Source organism: Bos indicus x Bos taurus, chromosome 22 (assembly GCF_003369695.1).
Source record: "Bos indicus x Bos taurus breed Angus x Brahman F1 hybrid chromosome 22, Bos_hybrid_MaternalHap_v2.0, whole genome shotgun sequence".
NCBI lineage: Eukaryota > Metazoa > Chordata > Mammalia > Artiodactyla > Bovidae > Bos > Bos indicus x Bos taurus.
This window is the reverse complement of record NC_040097.1, coordinates 23,027,076-23,045,981: the sequence shown is the minus strand read 5'-3', so window position 1 is coordinate 23,045,981 and position 18,906 is coordinate 23,027,076. Positions and strand designations below refer to the sequence as shown.

The following is an 18,906-nucleotide window of genomic DNA, read 5'->3' as shown; positions in this document are numbered from 1 at the left end:
AAAGTCTATCTCAAAGACTTAGGCATTGACTGATGTGTGTGTATAATTTAAACTCAGGAATTCAGGTATAGCCACAGGGAATGTGTGTCCTGAGGACATGACCATTTTTAGATCATATTGTCAAGGAATTGTTGGTTAAATCATGGCCAGAAATTACAAAGATATTGGGATTTATGGGGTTTTAAGTCATATATAGGGCTTCCCCGGTGGCTCAGCTGGTAAAGAATCTGCCTATAATGTGGGAGACCTGGCTTCAATCCTTGGGTTGGGAAGATTCCCTGGAGAAGGAAATGGCAACCCACTCCAGTATTCTTGCCTGGAGAATCCCATGGACAGAGGAGCCTGGTGGGTTATGGTCCACAGGGTCACAGAGAGTCGGACACGACTGAGTGACTAACACAACAAGTAACATATAGGCAGAATTCACATAAAGTAAAATCCACCCCCCCGCTTTTGTGTGTGCAGTTCTAAGAGTTTGACAAATGTGTGCAGTCATGTACCCATCACCACAATCAAGCTATGGAACATCTCCATCCCCCTAAAAGTGCCCTCATGCCCATCTCCATGTCCTACCCACAGTCCCGGTAGCCGCAGATCTGTTTTCTTCCTCTTACAGTTTTGCTTTTGCAGAAGGCCAGTAGAGCTTCTCTGACCTTTGATCCCCAGTCATGTGATAACAACTCTTTCAGCAACCTGTAGCCCTTATCACAATTATAATTATACTGTATAAGAAATTGATTGATAAAATGTTCACAGTCTGTCTCCTCTGCTAAGACTCTGGTAGGCATGTCTGAGGGCAGAGATTGGCTGATTCATTACTTTGTCCTTAGCAATACCATCAAGTAGAAGCTCAATACACATTGTTTGATGGATGAATGAGTGAGGGGCTCAGTGACTATAAGGAAGTGCTCTAAGACACTACTGACACAACAGAAGCAATGCAATATTTGGTGGTATCAAACCTATTATATTATAAAGCATCAGAGATTATATCATGTTATTTAAACATTCCTGAAGAGTGTGCATAGATTTCTGTAGTGACAAGGGGTCTGAATATTAGCAATCAGACCCACCCTAGGCAACCCCAGGTGCACGATCAATTGATCAAAAATAAAATGAAAACATTTTAAATCATTTAACATTGTATTTTGCCATTAATTTGCCTAACTATTTATTTAAAGCTGATTATTGTGTAATTTTTACACTCCATATATTTTGGAGCAAATCTGACATTATAGTGACGCTTAACAGTAAGACCATGAAATCCTCAAAATCCAGCTTATTTTCTGTGTGTTCGTCAAGTTCAGAAAGGAGGTCTTTGTACCTTGCTTTGGTTTCTTGTCCCTGTAAGAATGAAAAGTAAAAAGCCTAATTCATTGTGCTGCCTTGGTTTTATAGATAATAAGCAATAGTAAACATGTTATTAACATGTCAAGTTGCTACCAGCCCTACTAGTCAAGCAATGTGTTACATCTTTTCATGGGTTATCTGAGTGCTCACAGTGACCTTATTGAATACGCATTATTTTCCCACTCTACAGTGGAAGGCCAGAGACTCAGTGAGAATAAAGTAATTTGCCCCAAACTTCCCTGGTGGCTCAGACGGTAATAGAATCTGCCTGCAACACAGGAGACCTAGGTTCAATCCCTGTGTCAGGAAGATCCCCTGGAGAAGTGAATGGCTATCCACTACAGTATTCTTGCCTGGAGAAATTCATGGATGAACAGCCTGGCAGGCTACAGTCCATGGGGTCATGAAGACTCAGACATGACTGAGCAACTAACACCACATCATCACAGATAGCTATGAGCGTGGAACCAGGATTCATTGCATTGGCTACCTGATTCTGGAGTCCTCACTCAACCGCTAAGCTATATTGCTGCTACTGCTAAGTTGCTTCAGTCGTGTCCGACTCTGTGTGACCCCATAGACGGCAGCCCACCAGGCTCCCCTGTCCCTGGGATTCTCCAAGCAAGAACACTGGAGTGGGTTGCCATTTCCTTCTCCAACCAAAGCTATACTACCTCTCTACAAATACAGTTACTGTTATGCTTTCTGATTTTCAAATTACAATCCCTTTGTCATTGGAGGTATCCACTATGTGATCTACAGAGTTTGATTATCCAGAAAAATGGAGTAAAATATGCTAAAAGAAAGTATGTGCTTTGAAAGATTGTTTAGCACTTAGCTTGATCATAAATCAAACCAAAGTTCATCAAACCTCAGAAAGAGATTGAAGGAAAACCTGTGAAAAGCACATAAATGGAGAAACTTTTCAGTTCCAAGCTCAGCTTGTGAATTATCTTCCCAAGTGGCATAAAAAAACATTAAGGTCATTTGATTCACTGCATTTAGTTTAACCCCAAACCCTCATCCATGTGCTGGCTGTAAAAAAGGTCATTGCAGCATGACTAAGGCACTTCAGGAGTGATGATACATTCCTCTCACAGGCTTAAGACCTTTGATGTTTTCTAGGCTGCTCCTCAAGAGGTGACACTTGCCAGTGAAGGTGGAAGGACCTATGTCTGCCTGCCTCAGAGCAAGCAGCCCTTGACAAGTGTGAAGCACACTGTTTGCCCCCAGGTCAGAGATTGCTGGAGGTCTATCTCCTCTCTTTTTGCTGTGCATTTTAAGAGCACGGAGCTGATGGAGGTCCAGTCTTTTTGGGCTTGACCTGCCATCTTGCTTTTGTATCTTCTTAGCAGTGCATTTAGGTGCTCAGTTTTATTATCTCTGACTGACTACAGGGGGATAAATAAGATCCCCCAAATTACGTTTAGGTTTATGAGGAAGGACATGTTCCTTTCAGACCCTGGACTCAGCCAGAAGGTCCAGCTCAGTTTCCCAGAGAACCCTGCGTGAGGATTTAGGAGGAAGCCCAGTTGGTTACGGAGACTCTTACACTCACTGTACGTGCCTTTGGCACTCTCGCAGGGCAGAGCAGGGAAGGTGGCCCAAGACAGCATTCTGCCATGACGCTGCGTGTCTGGCAGTGGGACTGCTCAGTGGGACCACTAAGACTGAGGCGGGTAGGGCTGAGCAATCCCCTCAAGTCCCTGAAATACGTCTCTACTCTCTTCTGGAGGAGAGGGCGGGATTGCCCTGTATCTGGCTTAGTCTGCTGCTAGAGAGCCCGGAATCGGCTGCCTTTCCTGGGTTTAGTCTACACTGAGGGGCACGAGGCTGAGATGTCTTTCCTGGCAACTTTGGTTTTAATTCTTTTCCTCGGATGTTCTCAGAGAGATAGTGGATCACATCAGGATGAGACTCATCCACTAGGTCCTCATTCTCACACTTGTCAAAAGCTCACTGAGGACTTGCCAAGTACATGCAGTGCTCTTTTTCTCTCTGAGATTTGATGCAAACTGATGATATAGGATTTTCTCTCCCACCCTCTCTGTAAAGATTCCTCAGAATTTTGGATCTCTTGTCAAATCTTATCTGATGTTTCTGGCTGAAAAAAAAAAAATAGCTTTAAAAAAATTATTGCAAAAACAATACGTATTTAATATTGGACATACAGAAAAAAAAAACACAGAAGAATGTAAAAATAACCCTTTACCCTATTACCTAAAGATAGCTAACTATTATTAACATTTCTTTTCAGTCATTTTTCTGTGTCTCACATGGTAGTCTCTGTCTCTCTCTTTCACACACACACACGTGCACAAGCTCTTTTTTTACTTTATTGTGGAACAATGACAAATATAACCGTATATATTTAAAGTGTACAATGTGATGATTTGATACATATGCATTGTGGAATGATTACCAAGATCAAGATAATTAACACATCCATCACCTCGCACAGAATTAACGTGTGTGTATGCGTGTGGTGACAATGCTTAAGACTTACTCTCAGAGACTCTCAAGTATGCAGTACCTCATTACTAACTAGGGTCATCACGCTGTGGATTAGAGCTTCAGAACTTATTCTTCTTATAGCTGGAAATGTGTACCCTTTGACCTAAATCACCCCTTTCCCCCAGCTCCTGGCAACCACCATTATATTCACTGTTTCTATGAAACAGGCTTCTTAAAAATTCACTTCTTTGTGGAATAAAAAAACAAAAAAACAAAAAACACTTCACACATGCTCTTTGGAAATAATCCTAGGAAGCTGTGCCTTTGACCCAGACTCCCCAGTGGATGGCACCTTATGTAACTATAGTACGCTAAAACCATACACATATTTATATTTTAAAGGAACTATAATATTTCTCTTTTATGTATTTCAGAATACACATAGAACCTGAGAGACTGTTTCCTTTTAAGTTTTTTCTCTCTCTGCCTGACATTAAATGCTGGTGGTTTAGGTTCAGCATGAGGCCCTCTTTTCTTCCTACCTATTGTCCCAAGGCTACAATTTTCTGAAGTTTGAACACGTACTGCTGGTAGAATATAACGTGATTTTAGGTGATGTGAAAATAAATATTAGATAAGAATGTACAGTCATCTATGTTTTTTACTATCTTCCATTTCCACTCACTAAATTTACATTTAGAACAGTGATCAAGTTCCTTTATAAAATAATTTTAAGTAGAGTGTTAACTTAAAAACTTCTAAGTAAATTTTAATACAGGCTATAGGTAGATACAGGAAAAACCTTGAAGATAGGGGACTTCCCTGGTGGTCCAGTGGCTAAGACTCCACACTCACAATGCAGAGGGCCTGGACTCAATCTCTGGTCAGGAAACTAGATCCCACATGCTGCTACTAAGACCTGGTACAGCCAAATAAATAAAGAACTACTTTTTAAAAAAAGTACTGAAGATAGCATCAAGTGACTGAGGTTTGAGAAAGATGCCTCTAGAGGATTTAGGTCCCTCCCTCTGGTCACTCGCTTAATCCAGATCTCTATTCTGACCATTCTGCTCACATATCCTATTGCTGTCTGAATTTATCAACTTTAAAGTTTCAAGGACACCTTAAGCTTGACACAAGCTGACAGAACTCATCACCTGCCCCCACCTCCCACCCCACCTCCAATCTGATTCTTCTCCAGTCTTTCTGTTCTCTGAAAACGGATCCACCACCCATTTCTTCCCACAGTCAGAACTGACATATCATTATTTGCTCCCTCCTGTTCTTCAACGGTCACAGCAGATCCTGTTCATTCCACCTTCCAAAGGCCCCTTATACTTGCCACCTTAGCCCAAACCAATGTCTTCTTGTATTTGCATTCCTTCCCCACAGTTCCTCTCTTCTTTGCCTCACTCCCCACCCTCATGGAGTCTCATCTCCTACTGCAGCTGGTGTAATTTCTTCCTCGGGAATTAAGAAACCATCCCTGGCTTCCTCCTGCCCACAGGCTATGCCTCTGTAAGACACGGCTTCTTACCACCTGCCTGGCTTCCTCCCTCACTGCTTTTACTTCCCTCCTGCTTTTCACTAATACTTATTGGACCTCAAATGTCTTTGACATGCTTTACATCAGATTCCCTACTTGGAATGCCACCACTCCCCACCAGCCCTCACCCCTAGATCACTCTTAATCTCATTTTTCAGATCACAACTATACCTTAATTTTCCAGGAGGTCTTTTTTTGACCACCAAGCCCAAAATAGTCCCTCTGTCTTACTCTTTCATGCCAGCTGTTATGCTGTGGCTCACATTTCTTGGTGCCTGTTAATTGTCTTACCTCTGCGAAATTCTTAAACTGGGTTTGCAGCAGATTTTTGGCAGTAGCTTTTCTGAGTTTACCATCAGGGTCAGAAGAGTTTCTGAAAACCAGAGCGGCGGTGGCAATGGCTTTTTCCAGATCTGAGCCCTTGCGTAGAGCTGTGAGAGAAGAAATGTACAACCGTGTAGCCTAGGTTAGAAATGACCCTCCCAACTATCAGGCTCCTCCTTCCAGGGGAACCTGGGGAACAGCGCTGGAAGGTGTGTGTCAATGTGATCCTGACCTTTAGCTTTTTGCCACCTATCTGAGGGTGGAACACATCCAGTGTTTGATCCTGGACCTTTAAACAATGGAAAACCAAAGTCCCTTCAGTAGCAAATAAAATTAGTAGAATCAGGATGAGATTTAGCCCCTGCTTGCCATATGACCTTGGGAAAACACCTGACCTCTCTAAGCCTTGGTTTTCTGATATGTGATTTCATTTAGTCAACAAATATTTACAGAGCACCTACTATGTGCTTGGCTCAGTCCCTGGCATTAAGACACTTCACTGAATAAGACAAAGTCCTTCTCTTGTGGAGTTTATATTCTGTGTCAGAGCATCACACAGGCCAGTGTGGTAAAGGAGAATGACATCCAGGATAAGTCCTCTGATGTCACGATAGATGAGGGATCTCTTTGAATCACGGCCTCAGTCACAGTGATCTTCCCAGCTGGCTTCTCTGGTTTAAAGTGTGCTGCTAACTCAGTCCTTTCCAGTGGGGAACACACAGTGACACCTGAGAACTACTCAAGGTTCAGTGAAGAAAACTCTTAGCCTCTCTGTTCCCTCAGCCCTCGGTACATCCTCTATTATAGAACTTCTCCCACTTTATACTTATTGCATGTTTGATCATCTTTCTCTCAAACTGAAATGCAAGCTCCATGAGGCCACAGATCACAGTTTTTTAAATCACTATACTCCCAGTGACCAGCAAAAATGCCTGCTATGTAGTTGTTGCTCAGTCGCTAAGTCATGTTCGACTCTGTAATCCCATGGACTGCAGCACGCCAGGCTTCCCCATCCTTCACTATCTCTCAGAGTTTGCTCAAACTCCATTGCGTTGGTGATGCCATCCAACAATCTCATCCTCTGTTGCCCCCTCCTCCTCCTGCCTTCAATCTTTCCTAGCATCATTGTCTTTTCCAATGGGTCAGCTCTTCGCATCAGGTGGCCAAAGTATTGGAGCTTCAGCTTCAGCATCAGTTCAGTTCAGTCGCTCAGTCATGTCTGACTCTTTGCAACCCCATGGAATGTAGCACACCAGGCCTCCTTGTCCATCACCAACTCCTGGAGTTTACTCAAACTCATGTCCATCGAGTCAGTGATACCATCCAACCATCTCATCCTCTGTCATTCCCTTCTCCTTCTGCCCTCAATCTTTCCCAGCATCAAGGTCTTTTCAAATAAGTCAGTTCTTCGAATCATGTGGCCAAAGTATTGGAGTTTCAGCTTCAGCATCGGTCCTTCCAATTAATATCCTTTATATATTTTTATATTTCTTTAGGATTGACTGGTTTGATCTTGTTACAGTCCAAGGGACTCTCAAAAGTCTTCTCTGCAGGTGCCATTAAACACTGTTGCATGAATGAACAGGAAGAAATGAAGAGAAAAACAAAATCCAATAGCTTTCTGCCCAGGTAATGTGCAACAATTGTGGATTCAAAGAAAGATGATCAGTCTGAACACTGACTTCTGTATGGAGCACTTACTGTGTTCCTGGTAATTTCTGAGCTGCTCAGACACAATCAGAAGTGGCCTCTGCCCTCATTGATCTCATAATCTAGTGGGAGAAGAAACAGTAATCAAGAGGATAATGGATGCATACATATGGGTTTGCTTTATATATATATTTTTTGATAATTGTTTCTCTATATACACATATATGATGCACATTTACAACACATGATGTATGAGGCAAAGAAGGTATAAAGACAGAAAAAAATAGAAAATGACAGAGTGGATCTGGGAGAAAAAGTACTGATATATATAGGTGGTCTTGGAGGCATCTCTAGGTAGATTATTATTTAAGCTAAGACTAATATGAGAGGAAGGACCTGTCAATAAAGGGTGGAATGGATCAGCCTGAGATAAGGGTGGTGTTCAGAGTCCAGGCTCAGGAAGCCCCATATGTGAAGGCTCAGGTCAGGAGTATGGCACACTGGAGGAGCTGAAAGAACAGTTGTGCCTGGAGTCTAGAAGCTGAAAGTGTTTGATTAGAAAAGTGGGTAGGGGCTAGACCATGCTGAACTCCTAGGTGATGGAAAGGAATCAGGATTTTCTTCAATGGTTAAAGAGAAGGCATTGAAAATTTTAGGTTTTTTTTTTTTTTTTTTTTCCCCGATTAAAGTTAAATGGAAGGACAACAGTTAAGAGGAATGGGTGTAGGGAAAGGGTGTGTGGACCTTCTCAGTTTTTACTGTATCTCTGAACAGAACTCAGACCAAATGGTGAGGCTACAATTTCTGTCCATAAACATCTGCCAAAGCATTCTAAATCAAGGTGTTGGCCTCAACTGCAGAATATCTTGGATATTTACAGTTTTTGGCTATTATAAATAAAGCTTGTAAGAACATTTGTATGCAAGTTTCTATATAGACATGATTTCTACTTCCTTGGAAAAAATGCCCAAGAATACAATTGCTGGGTTATACAATAGGCCCATTTCTTGTTTTTAAGAAACCATAAACTGTTTTCCATAGTGGCTATACCATTTTACAGGCCAATGGGCTTCCCTGGTAGCTCAGATGGTAAAGAATCCACCTGCAATGTTGGGAGACCTGGCCTTGATCCCTGGGTTGGGAAGATCCCCTGGAGAATCCCCATGGACAGAGGAGTCTGGTGGTCTATATATAACCCATGTGGTCACAAAGAGTCAGACAAAACGGAGCAACTGAGCACACACACAGCAGTGTATGAGAGATCCAGCTTTCCTTTATCGTTGCCAGCATTCAGGGTTGTCACTATTTATTATTTTAGCCATGCTGATATGTGCATAGTGACATCTCACTGTGGTTTTAAATTGTATTTCCTAATGGCTAATGATGCTGAACGTCTTTTCATGTGCTTATTTGCCATCTGTATATCTTCCTCAGTGAAACATTTATCTGTTCAGATCTGTTCATGGATTTTACTCACTTTCTAAATGAATTAAAACCTTTTTTTTTGAGGTTGGAGAGTTTTAAATGTTTCAGGACACAAGTCTTTTTTAGGATATGTGATATGCAAATATTTTCTCCCTGTCATTATATTGTTTTTATTCTCCAATGGAGTCTTTTGTGAAGGAGAAGTTTTTTCATTTTTATCAAGACAAATTTATCCATTTTTCCTCTTATGAAATATTTTTGCCCTAGGTATAATTAAACAGTGTATAATTTTGTGTTCTGTGTTTAAATCCATGATCCATGTTCAGTTAATTTGTGTGTAAGATATGAGACTTGGGTAGCGGTGTATTTTTGTAACCTGTGGATGACCAACTGTTTCAGTACCAACTCTTAAAAACTCTATCCTTACTTTGTTGAATTATTTTTGCATTTTGGTCGACAATCAGTTGAGCATATTAGCGTGAGTCAATTTCTAGGTCCCTTATTCTGTTTCACTTAACTATGTATTTATTCCTCTGTCAGCCTCATACTATTTTGATTCCTGTAGCTATCTTGTAAGCCTTGACACTGAAGATTCCTCCCACTGTCTTCTCTTCCAAAATTATTTTGGCTATTTTAGGGCTTTCTCTTTTCCACATAAAGTTTAGAATAAGCTCATCTGTTTTCTAAAAAACCTGAATATTGTGGTATTTCATTGAACTTAGAGAGCAACTTGGGGAGAACTGATGTCTTCATGTGGTTGACACTTCCAACCCATGAACACAGTATGTCTTTCCATTCATTATACCATTTTATAGATGAAGACAGGATCTGATCTTGCTGAGGATACACGACCAAGTGACAGGGCTTGGATCTGATTTCATGTTGAAAACATAAGCTTCGTGAAGACAGGGATGTTTTGCCTGTGGAATCTTCAGCACTCAGAGAAGTGCCTAGCATACAGGAAGTGCTTCACAAATATTTATTCAATAAATGTCTGTGGAATCTGTATCCTCAGCCTCTTCTGCCTTGATTTCCTCTTTGGCTTCTGATCCTCAGTCTCATTCTGACCTACGGCTTCTGTCTGCTCATCCAGTGGCTGGCCCTTCATCTAGCCTACTATTCCAGCCTCAGAAAGTTCTCTGTGTCTTTGGGCTCTATGTTGAGCTCGTTCTCCTCCTATCCTTATTCACCTCTTCCCTTCACTTCTGCCACATCTTGAAACCCGTATTTAAAACTTAGATTGTCCTCAGTTACCCAAGATTTTCCTGCTCATCAACACACAAAGGAGATGGCATATTTCTTGTAGCTCATGTCTGCATTTCCTCAGCAGAGGTGTATGTGTTTGAGTGGGTGGGGAGCTGGATGATGGTAACCTTGAATTTAAGTGGCTAAAAAATAAACTCTGTGTATAAATAGTCTTATTTTTAACAAACAAATTGTTTAGAGGAAATATCTGAATTCCTTAAGAGGTAAATATCCCTTCTGTAATTTTTGCCAGTTGAGTTTTTTATTAATAACTCATAATAACTAGAGAGGGCTTTAAAACGAGCTGTTCTACTGGGTCTGAGACTTCCCAGGGGACACAATAACCTCTTCCTCTCCTGAATGTGCCCTTCTGGCAGGCAGTGGGTGAATTTCCAAGCTGTGAGTGAGCTTGAAAATAATGATGGGCACTTTTCTTGTTTACTATGTGCCAGATGTCTTTCTAACATAATCTTATTTAATGCTTTGTAAGCCAGAAAGGTAGGTGCTATTTGCGTCTCAATTTTGCTTATTGGACACTGACACATGGAGAGATTAAGAATCTAAGGTCACACTGCTCAGGAGTGGCAGGGGCAAGATTTCAAAGTCTGTCTGCCTTCAAAGGCCACAGAAAGATCTGCCAGTTTGGAATAAGTCCTTCTAAGAGCATCGCCACAGAGAGTGTGGAAACCAGACACTTCCCAATCCTCTGATGAAGTTCAGGTCTGCCTGCATTTGAGAGGGAGACTCCATCTGGAGTAGCCCACTTCTTTCCCTTCTCCTCCATTCTTTTAAACACAGCATGGATTTCCCCCTAACTGCAAAATAACATATGCTTGTGGTAAAAACAGAACAAGAAAAACATTAAAAATAAAAGATAACAAGGCACTCCAGTTATCCTACCAATACTGGTGATACTTTGCAAGGCGTTCTGGTTTCCTGTTTTTATGGTTGAGTTCTTTCCTTAGTAATACTCAGCATGTTGCCTCCTGATTCCTGTCCTGTCTGCCTCACGGAGTTGTGAGCGAGTATGTGAAAGCATATTGTGAAGGGTGAAGTGCTATTAAAAATGCACAGGCTCGACGTTTGTTGTTTGGCGTCTTTTATCAGCTCTTGCTTTTGGAGTGGAGGTGGTGGAGAGGGTGTTACACCAGGCACGCGTGTCCATCTCTCCGGTTAGTTTCTATCTCACTTTTTACCCTTTAATGATACTAATCTGCCCGTAGTTTCTTATAACCCTATCTTTCCAACAAGTTCTTACTGCCAGGCTCTGTTCTAGTTCTGGGGAGAGAGGAGTAAGCAATATTAAAAGAACAATCCTGGAGTTTGAGTTCTGAAGGACAATAGTAATGAATGATTATGAATTCCATGCTCTATACGCCAGCCACTCCTTTATGGGACCTATATGATTTGACTCATTTAATCTTTACGTCTGTCCATCCTCTCAGGTGGCCCCAGTATCATCTCTGCTTTATACATGTGGAAACTGAAGCACAGAGAGGTTAAGCAGCTTGCTCAGGTCACACAGCAGTCTGGCCCCTCACCATGATGCATACAGTCTCTAGACATTGTTTTCCAGGCAGTGTATTCTCAAACCCTGGAATTGGGCTACATGCCCCTCCTTTGCGCTCTACTTCCCTAAACATAAACTTGTCTGAACCCTCACATTGAAACACTCTGTTCATCGGTCTCAATTTCCTTCTACATCAGTGCTGTCCAAAAGACATATAATACAAGCCCCAATTATAATTAAAAATTTTCTAAGTAGCTGCATTAGAAACATTACAATAGAACAGATAAAATTAGTTTTAAAATATATTATTTAACCCAATATGTCAAAATATAACTTCAGCCTGTGATCAACATGAACAAAGTATTCAGATGTTACACTTTTTTCCCTACTAAGTCTCTTACATCTGATATGTATTTTACACTTATAGCACACTTCTATTCAAACTAATTGCATTGCAAGTGTCCCATATCCAGGTGGCTAGTGGGTATCATATTGGACAGTGCAGCTTTAGAGTATATGTTCCCTGAGGGCAGTCATTGCATCTTATTTATCTTTGCATTCATTCCCAGGCCCTAGCATGTTGTAGGCCTTAGCACATGTGTGCTGGACTGAACTGACTTGAACTTGAGAACCATCCCTGCCTCTTTAGCCTCAGCTGCTCTGGAATGTGGAACCCTAAACATGAAATATTTCATTTAGTCAGTTCCTGATATTTTAGTGTAGTAGAAACACAACTGTCATTTCTACAAGGGGTCAGAATGACCTTAGTTTAGAACTCCTACTATTATTTTGCAAATGAAGAAGATCTACAGGAGAAAAGTGGCTTGTTTAAGTTTGCATCAGTTGTATACGGGAGAACTAAAAACTGATCTCTGTTCTTTTCTTGCCAGATCAATAGTTTTCCCAATACTCAAGCACTTCTCAAATTTTTGCCTCTAAATCTATTTTGGATGCTAGAGGCAAATATGTGTTCAACTGTCATTCCATCTACCTCCCCCAAAAGGTCAAGGGCATAAGTAGCAGGAAGAGAAAATGTGGATTGGTGCTGACTTCTATTCCATGATCTAGCCCTGTCTTATTTCCCCGAATAAAACTTAAAATTACCAATGAATAAAACAAATTCTGGCAAGATGAACCCTATTTATCCTGTGTTTTCTTAAAGCATGAGAATAAATGTGACCCAATGGTCTAATGTAAGGAGTCTGATACTAGGAATGATGTGTGTCTATGTGTGTGTATGTGTGTGAGTGTGTGTTGGAGGGCAGTGTGGATGATAGAATTATGATCCCCCCTCAATCTCCCAGAGCGGGTTGTTATGTGAGAAATGTCAAGTACATTCATCATGTCATGGACATGATATTTTGTCACTGACAATTATCAAAGTGCCTGAAGTTGTGAAACAGAAATCATGGATAACTTGTGCTACAATGGTGTAAAAACAATACTTTTGTCAAGATGAAGATTTATTTAAATAAAAATATTAAGTGTCTCCTTTGGAAAAATAGAACAGCCATCTAAGAGGGAAAATAACTACAATATAGTGGGATCCAGCTGTATTTGTTATTCTGTAAACAAGCCACATGTTTTGGAATAAGATAATGATCCAACTCTATGAATGCATCTTTTCTTTCATTGTTATTTCCATGACAATATTGTTCTCTCTAAAGATAGTTTACCGATAAAGTGAAATTCTAAAGGCAAATGTTTACACCTCAGGAGTTTGGCACACTATATTTTGCTCAATCAACAGAGGCAGTTGGGGCTTGACTTTGTCTTGAGTACCACTGAACATTCATGCATCAGAGGCTGATGGTCTTGCTCTGGACACACTGCGGACGCCACCTATGGAGGGCCATGTGGCCACGTGGGATGAACACTAAATTAGGAGTCAGGGATCCATGTACCTGGATCCATTATAGCTCAGGGATCCATGAGCTATAATAATAGCTCAGCCTTTAAATTTGGGTGAGTTAATTCCTGTCACTGGACCTCAGTTCCCAAATGTTTAAAAAGGACATTATAAATGTTTGATGCTTTATCTGTAAGTTTTCTTATATCACTGCCCTATTATTTTTAACCCTTGGCATGCTCTCCTGGTAGAGAAGCAACACATACATCTCCATCACCCCAGGCCTTACCTTTTATTGAAGCCAGCTGTTTGGATATTGAAATGCTGCCAACAAAACAAAAGAAACATAATGATTCAGGGAGTTTGGGTATTGATATCAGCATCAAAAGTAAGGTAATACAATGATTTAAAGATTATTTTCAGTAAATTTGCACTGAGTGTTCTGACGAAGCACCTGCCTGTCTTTCAAAATCCTTTCTCCCCTGTCACATGGTTAAGAAGTACTTGGCGATGGCTGGCCTATATAGCCTAGTCTTTCGTGTAGTCTTGTAAACATGTGAGCAAATGCCCTCTGATGGAAAAAGAGAACTGACCACCTTCTATTCAGGCTCTTCTGCGCCCTTTCCTGTTTCTAGCCAATTAACACAGAAATTATCAGGCGCACCTTGGAAGCCTCATCTTGAAGCCACATCAGCCTGGGGCCCTACATGGTTGCATGGAGTAAAACTGCCACAGACTCGGAATCCCTACTCTGAACAGTCACATGAAAAAGAAAAAAATATATATAACTTCTTTTCTGTAAAACTTAAGGGTTTGAAAGGAATTTGGCAGTAAGTAGTCAAGAGACTGTGACCCTTGGGGCCTCAATTTTCTGACTTATAAAGTTAGGAAGCTGGACTCTAATATCTTGGAATTTTTATGGTCTTCTCTACGAGATACTCTTCTTTTTTTATAATTTATTTTACTGCAGAGAATTTTTAAAGTCTTTATTGAATTGGTTATAATATCATTTCTATTTTATGTTTTGGTTTTTTGGGCCACAAGACTTGTGGGCTCTTAGCCCCCTGAGCACGGGTCGAACTGGCACCCCCTGCATTGAAAGGCAAAGTCTCAACCACTGGACCACCAGAGAAGACCCTCCAAGATTTTCTACTCTTGATTTTCTAAAAACTCTGCACCATCATTATCCCCTTCATAAGATATGTGACCTTCATTCTATGTATACTTTGTACAACATACACTTGCAATATGGCTCGTGTTGTTATTATTTTTTTTTTTTGTCAAGATCTCCTCCATAAGTCTGTGCTGCTGCTGCTGCTGCTGCTAAGTCGCTTCAGTTATGTCCGACCTTATGCGACCCCATAGATGGCAGCCCACCAGGCTCCCCCGTCCCTGGGATTCTCCAGGCAAGAATACTGGAGTGGGTTGCCATTTCCTCCTCCAATGCGTGAAAGTGAAAAGTGAAAGTGAAGTCGCTCAGTCGTGTCTGACTCTTAGCGACCCCATGGACTGCAGCCCACCAGGCTCCTCCGTCCATGGGGTTTTCCAGGCAAGAGTATTGGAGTAGGGTGCCATTGCCTTCTGAGGCCCTTGAAAACAAGAGTTCTGCAGATTCTCCATATCTTCTACCCTTGGCCCTGTGGAATACCTAGCACCTATTAAGTGTTCAAAATTTTTTTCAACCAAAGTGGGTTCCCTAAGGGAATTACATAAGGAAGATATTTTTTCATTTATTACCCATAATTCTATAGATTTGAATGATCTGAAATCATTTCCTTCTCTCATGGATACTTGAAACAATATGTCATACAGCAAAATCATTACCAGTTTTGATTTACGAATGTTTTCCAAGAGGCAATCAAAGACATTTGTGTTAATTTTATCACCTTTTCAGTTTGCAATCAACACTGCAAATTTGTTCTCTTTAATTTTCCAACTCAATTTACAGATGTATTGAAGTGGGTAATAAGCACCACGCTTGCACGATCTTGGCTACCACATCATGGACATAACTCTTTGGAAATATACCTGCAAGCCTAAATGAAACTCAATAAAGGAGAGTCAACTGACCTTTTGGGCATGTTCTTAGGTGCTAAAGTAGATGTTGGGGCTGCAGGAGGATTGGGCTCCCCTTCCAAGCGGAGTGCTTGGTCCTGAGTACTGTGCACGCAGCCACACATACTCTGGTCTCCTGTTGTGTGTTGGCTCTTCCTAAGCAACAGTTGCTTGGCCACTGTTGCCAGTGTCATTCACTCCATGACAACTAAACAGTGGCTCCTGTAGAAGAGCTGTATTCTATTGTTTATTTGTTGACAGACATTAAACCATGCATGCAGTCAACAAGTATTTGGTGCCTGCAGTGGGCCAGCCACCCTGCAAGGTCCTGGGGACCCAATAATGAGAAAATTCAGACATGGATCTTGATCTCAGGGAGCTTAGTGGGAAAGACTGATATTAACCAGGTAACACACAAGAAGTCACACGTATGACATTACTGTGCATCCGGGATTCTGTGAGATTGGCATCAGTCAGGGAAGTCAGGGAGGCAGCCCTGAGGAATTGATGATTGATGCCAAGTAGGAGTGAGGAGGAGGACATGGTAACTCACTCCAGTATTTTGGCCTGGAGAATCCCCATAGACAGAGTTGGACACGACTGAGCGACTAAGTACAGCAAAAGTAGGAGTGAAGTAGGTGAAAGGGCAGGGGATCCACGCTATAGACAGACGGGGGAGCCTGTGCTAAACCCATTGGCAGGAACCATGGTGGTGATCAGGAAGGACTGAACAAATGCCACAGTGGCTGTATCAAAGAAGCTGACAGGGAGAGAGGCTCCAGGTAAGGATGAAGAGAAGGCATGGTTGCTAGATTACATAGGAAGTGACAGATTACGGTAGGGAATTTTCACCTTATGTCAAGAGACTAGGAAACCCTTTGTGAGCTTTAAGCAAAGAAGCTGATAAATTTAGATTTACATTTTGGACACATCATTCTGGCTTCATTGTGCATAATGGTTTAGAGAAACGAACAAAGTCAATTCAGGAAGCTCAGTAGGAAGGCTATTTCACTTGTGTCAGCTTAGAGCTCCTTCTGTAAAAGCTGGGGGATGTCAACTCAGTCAAATGAGTCTGGGTCAGGGAAGATATGACCAGCAATTACTGAGATCACTGGTAAGTTGATGGGTGAGAGGAGTTAGATCTCAAAAGAGGCTAAGAATAGTCATTATTACGGCTTCCACTTGGCTCCAGGGACACTGCTGTCATTACTGCATCACTAGTCACTGCTCCACCATATGGCCATGCCACTCACTCACTGCCTATTTCTCGTTATGGTTTTTTTTCTCTCTTGTTCCTCTGCTGCTGCTGCTGCTGCTAAGTCGCTTCAGTCATGTCTGACTCTGTGCGACCCCACAGACAGCAGCCCACCAGGCTTCCCCGTCCCTGGGATTCTCCAAGCAAGAACACTGGAGTGGGTTGCCATTTCCTTCTCCAATGCATGAAAGTGAAAAGTGAAAGTGAAGTTGCTCAGTCGTGTCCAACTCTTTGCAACCCCATGGACTGCAGCTCCATCCATGGGATTTTCCAGGCAAGAGTATTGGAGTGGGGTGCCATTGCCTTCTCTGCTTGTTCCCTCTACCTCTTGACTAATTTCCTTAGCATTTTTCAATTAAAGAGCGGAGGGAGAGAGAGTTTGATTGGCCTCCCTGATTACTGCTGCCCATGCTGGTCAGAGTTTTAATGCCAGCCTGCTCCACTGGTTGTCAGTTAACCTATGCAATTAGCTCCGTTGGTTTAGGTGATGACCCCACGCCAGCTTCACTGCCCACATTAAAACAGACAGCTGGTTTCCTCAGCAGAGAGCTCTGAGAAGGTTTCTGAGAATCTGGATTTGTAGCACACATGCTGGAAGATTCTGACGTGGACTGTATTGGAGAACTGTTGGCAGTGGTTTAGAAAGAGACTCTAGAGCAGTTTGAATTCCGACTCTGCCACTTACCAGCTGTGTTACCTGGGATACGATCTTTCAGATGGCTAAGTCTATCTCCTCATTTGTAAAATAATACTTACCTTCTGGACAGAGCAGTGTCTGATACATGAGGAACAATCCATAAATAATAGTCACAGAGAAGATGGCATGAAGATGATGTGTCATCATGGTCCTGGCAGGACTAGAGACACCCATGAAGGGATGCCTTGGTTAGGAAGATAAACATGGGTATCGAGGCACCCAGAGACTAGAAACAACGGGAGGCTTACCACACTTATCTTACAGGGGCAAAGAGAGGAACACAGGATGATGGAGCCGAGGCAGAGCCAGATTCCTGGAGCAGGGGCCATTGGACAGAATGCTTGGTTGAAGGGAGGCAGCCATGGCTGCAAATCAGGCAAAGCAGGGAGAGAACGGGGAAGAAATATTCCGCCCCCCGCCCCCCCGCCCCCCCCACTCCACTCTCTCATCTCCAGCCTCTGTCTCCCAGTGACCAAACCAATCAGGAAACCAGTAGGAAGGAAGCCTGGAAGGTGGAGTCTGAGGAATTAGCTTCCTGGGAGCAGAGAGAAGGGCAGAGACTGGAATAGGAGGGAAGGGCAAATGAATGGGCAAGAAGCATGATGACAATGACCATGATAATGGTGCTGATGGGGGCCAAATACTGGGAATCAGGCTTATTGATAACTTTCTTCTCGGGACTGAATCAAACTTAGGATTCTCAAAACGAACAAAACATAGCAGTATCTACAGACAGTTCAGGTGATAAGATACCTTCTTTCCTTGACTCGAATCTCACAATATCGTGGAGCATTTAGGCTATTTGCACATAGTGTCAAAACATCTGGAGAAAAAAAACATTTACAAAACTTCCCATGGCCAGTTGGACCCTCTGACATACAAGGATGGCATTTGAGTGTGTTGAAGTAGGTACAGCTCGAAGAAAGGAAAAGTGTGGCTGGTAAGCAGGAGTTTGACAAACGACTCCATGAGGACTTAATGAGTGGCGCACCAGACCACCTGCCTGATGGCTGTGGCCATGGGGCTCAGCGGCTGCGTCAGCAGATCAGCAGTTTATAAATGGTGCTGATGTCTGGTAAACTCCCTGAGTGAGAAAAAATGTAATCACAGGAGAGTGTTGTTTTTTGTGTTTTTTTAAACCAGGTTTGCTCTCACACTTTGTTTCATTCTCCTGTTCCTTATTGAGCCCCAATTAAATAGGAAGTCATGGAAGTCAGGTTCTAAGACATTTGCCTTGGATGGTTCAGCTTATGGTCTTTTCAGGGGGTCACTTTTTCACTGGGGGCTCTGGAAGTTCAGCAACTCCAGGGATTACATTCTGTGGAGTTTCAGAACCTCTTGGAGCACACACATTTTTTATTCAGGTGTGCGTTTTCCTGGCTGAACGGGCTGCTAGAGTCCCTGAGTCTCATAATCACTGTAAAAGTCATGACAATAAGCAAATGCCCCAGGGTGGTCATTGCTGTTGCCGTTTTGAAAAGAACCCAAAGCCTCACTCCAGGAAGAGCAGTGTGTGGGACCTTAATTTCTCACTCAGTTAATGTGA

At 42.2% G+C, this 18,906-nt stretch overlaps 1 protein-coding gene across 1 annotated transcript; it reads right to left on the bottom strand.

Annotated features, from left to right (window-relative positions):
- Positions 1-1,124: 1,124 nt before the first annotated feature.
- SNTN (sentan, cilia apical structure protein) lies at positions 1,125-15,559 on the bottom strand. Its single transcript, XM_027523269.1, has 4 exons — positions 15,424-15,559; positions 13,643-13,677; positions 5,642-5,781; positions 1,125-1,344 (listed from the first exon to the last, which is right to left on the bottom strand). Exons 1-4 carry the CDS (start codon positions 15,531-15,533, stop codon positions 1,186-1,188), a joined length of 444 nt encoding a protein of 147 aa, XP_027379070.1. The 5' UTR covers positions 15,534-15,559; the 3' UTR covers positions 1,125-1,185.
- Positions 15,560-18,906: the final 3,347 nt, after the last annotated feature.

Coding starts and splice junctions, on each gene's coding strand:
- SNTN (XM_027523269.1), bottom strand. CDS start 15,533: ATGTGTGGCTGCGTGCACAGTACTCAGGACCAAGCACTCCGCTTGGAA. Junction 13,678..15,423: donor CCTAAGAACATGCCCAAAAG/GTCAGTTGACTC, acceptor TTTTGTTGGCAG/CATTTCAATATCCAAACAGC. Junction 1,345..5,641: donor AGTTTAAGAATTTCGCAGAG/GTAAGACAATTA, acceptor TCATTCTTACAG/GGACAAGAAACCAAAGCAAG.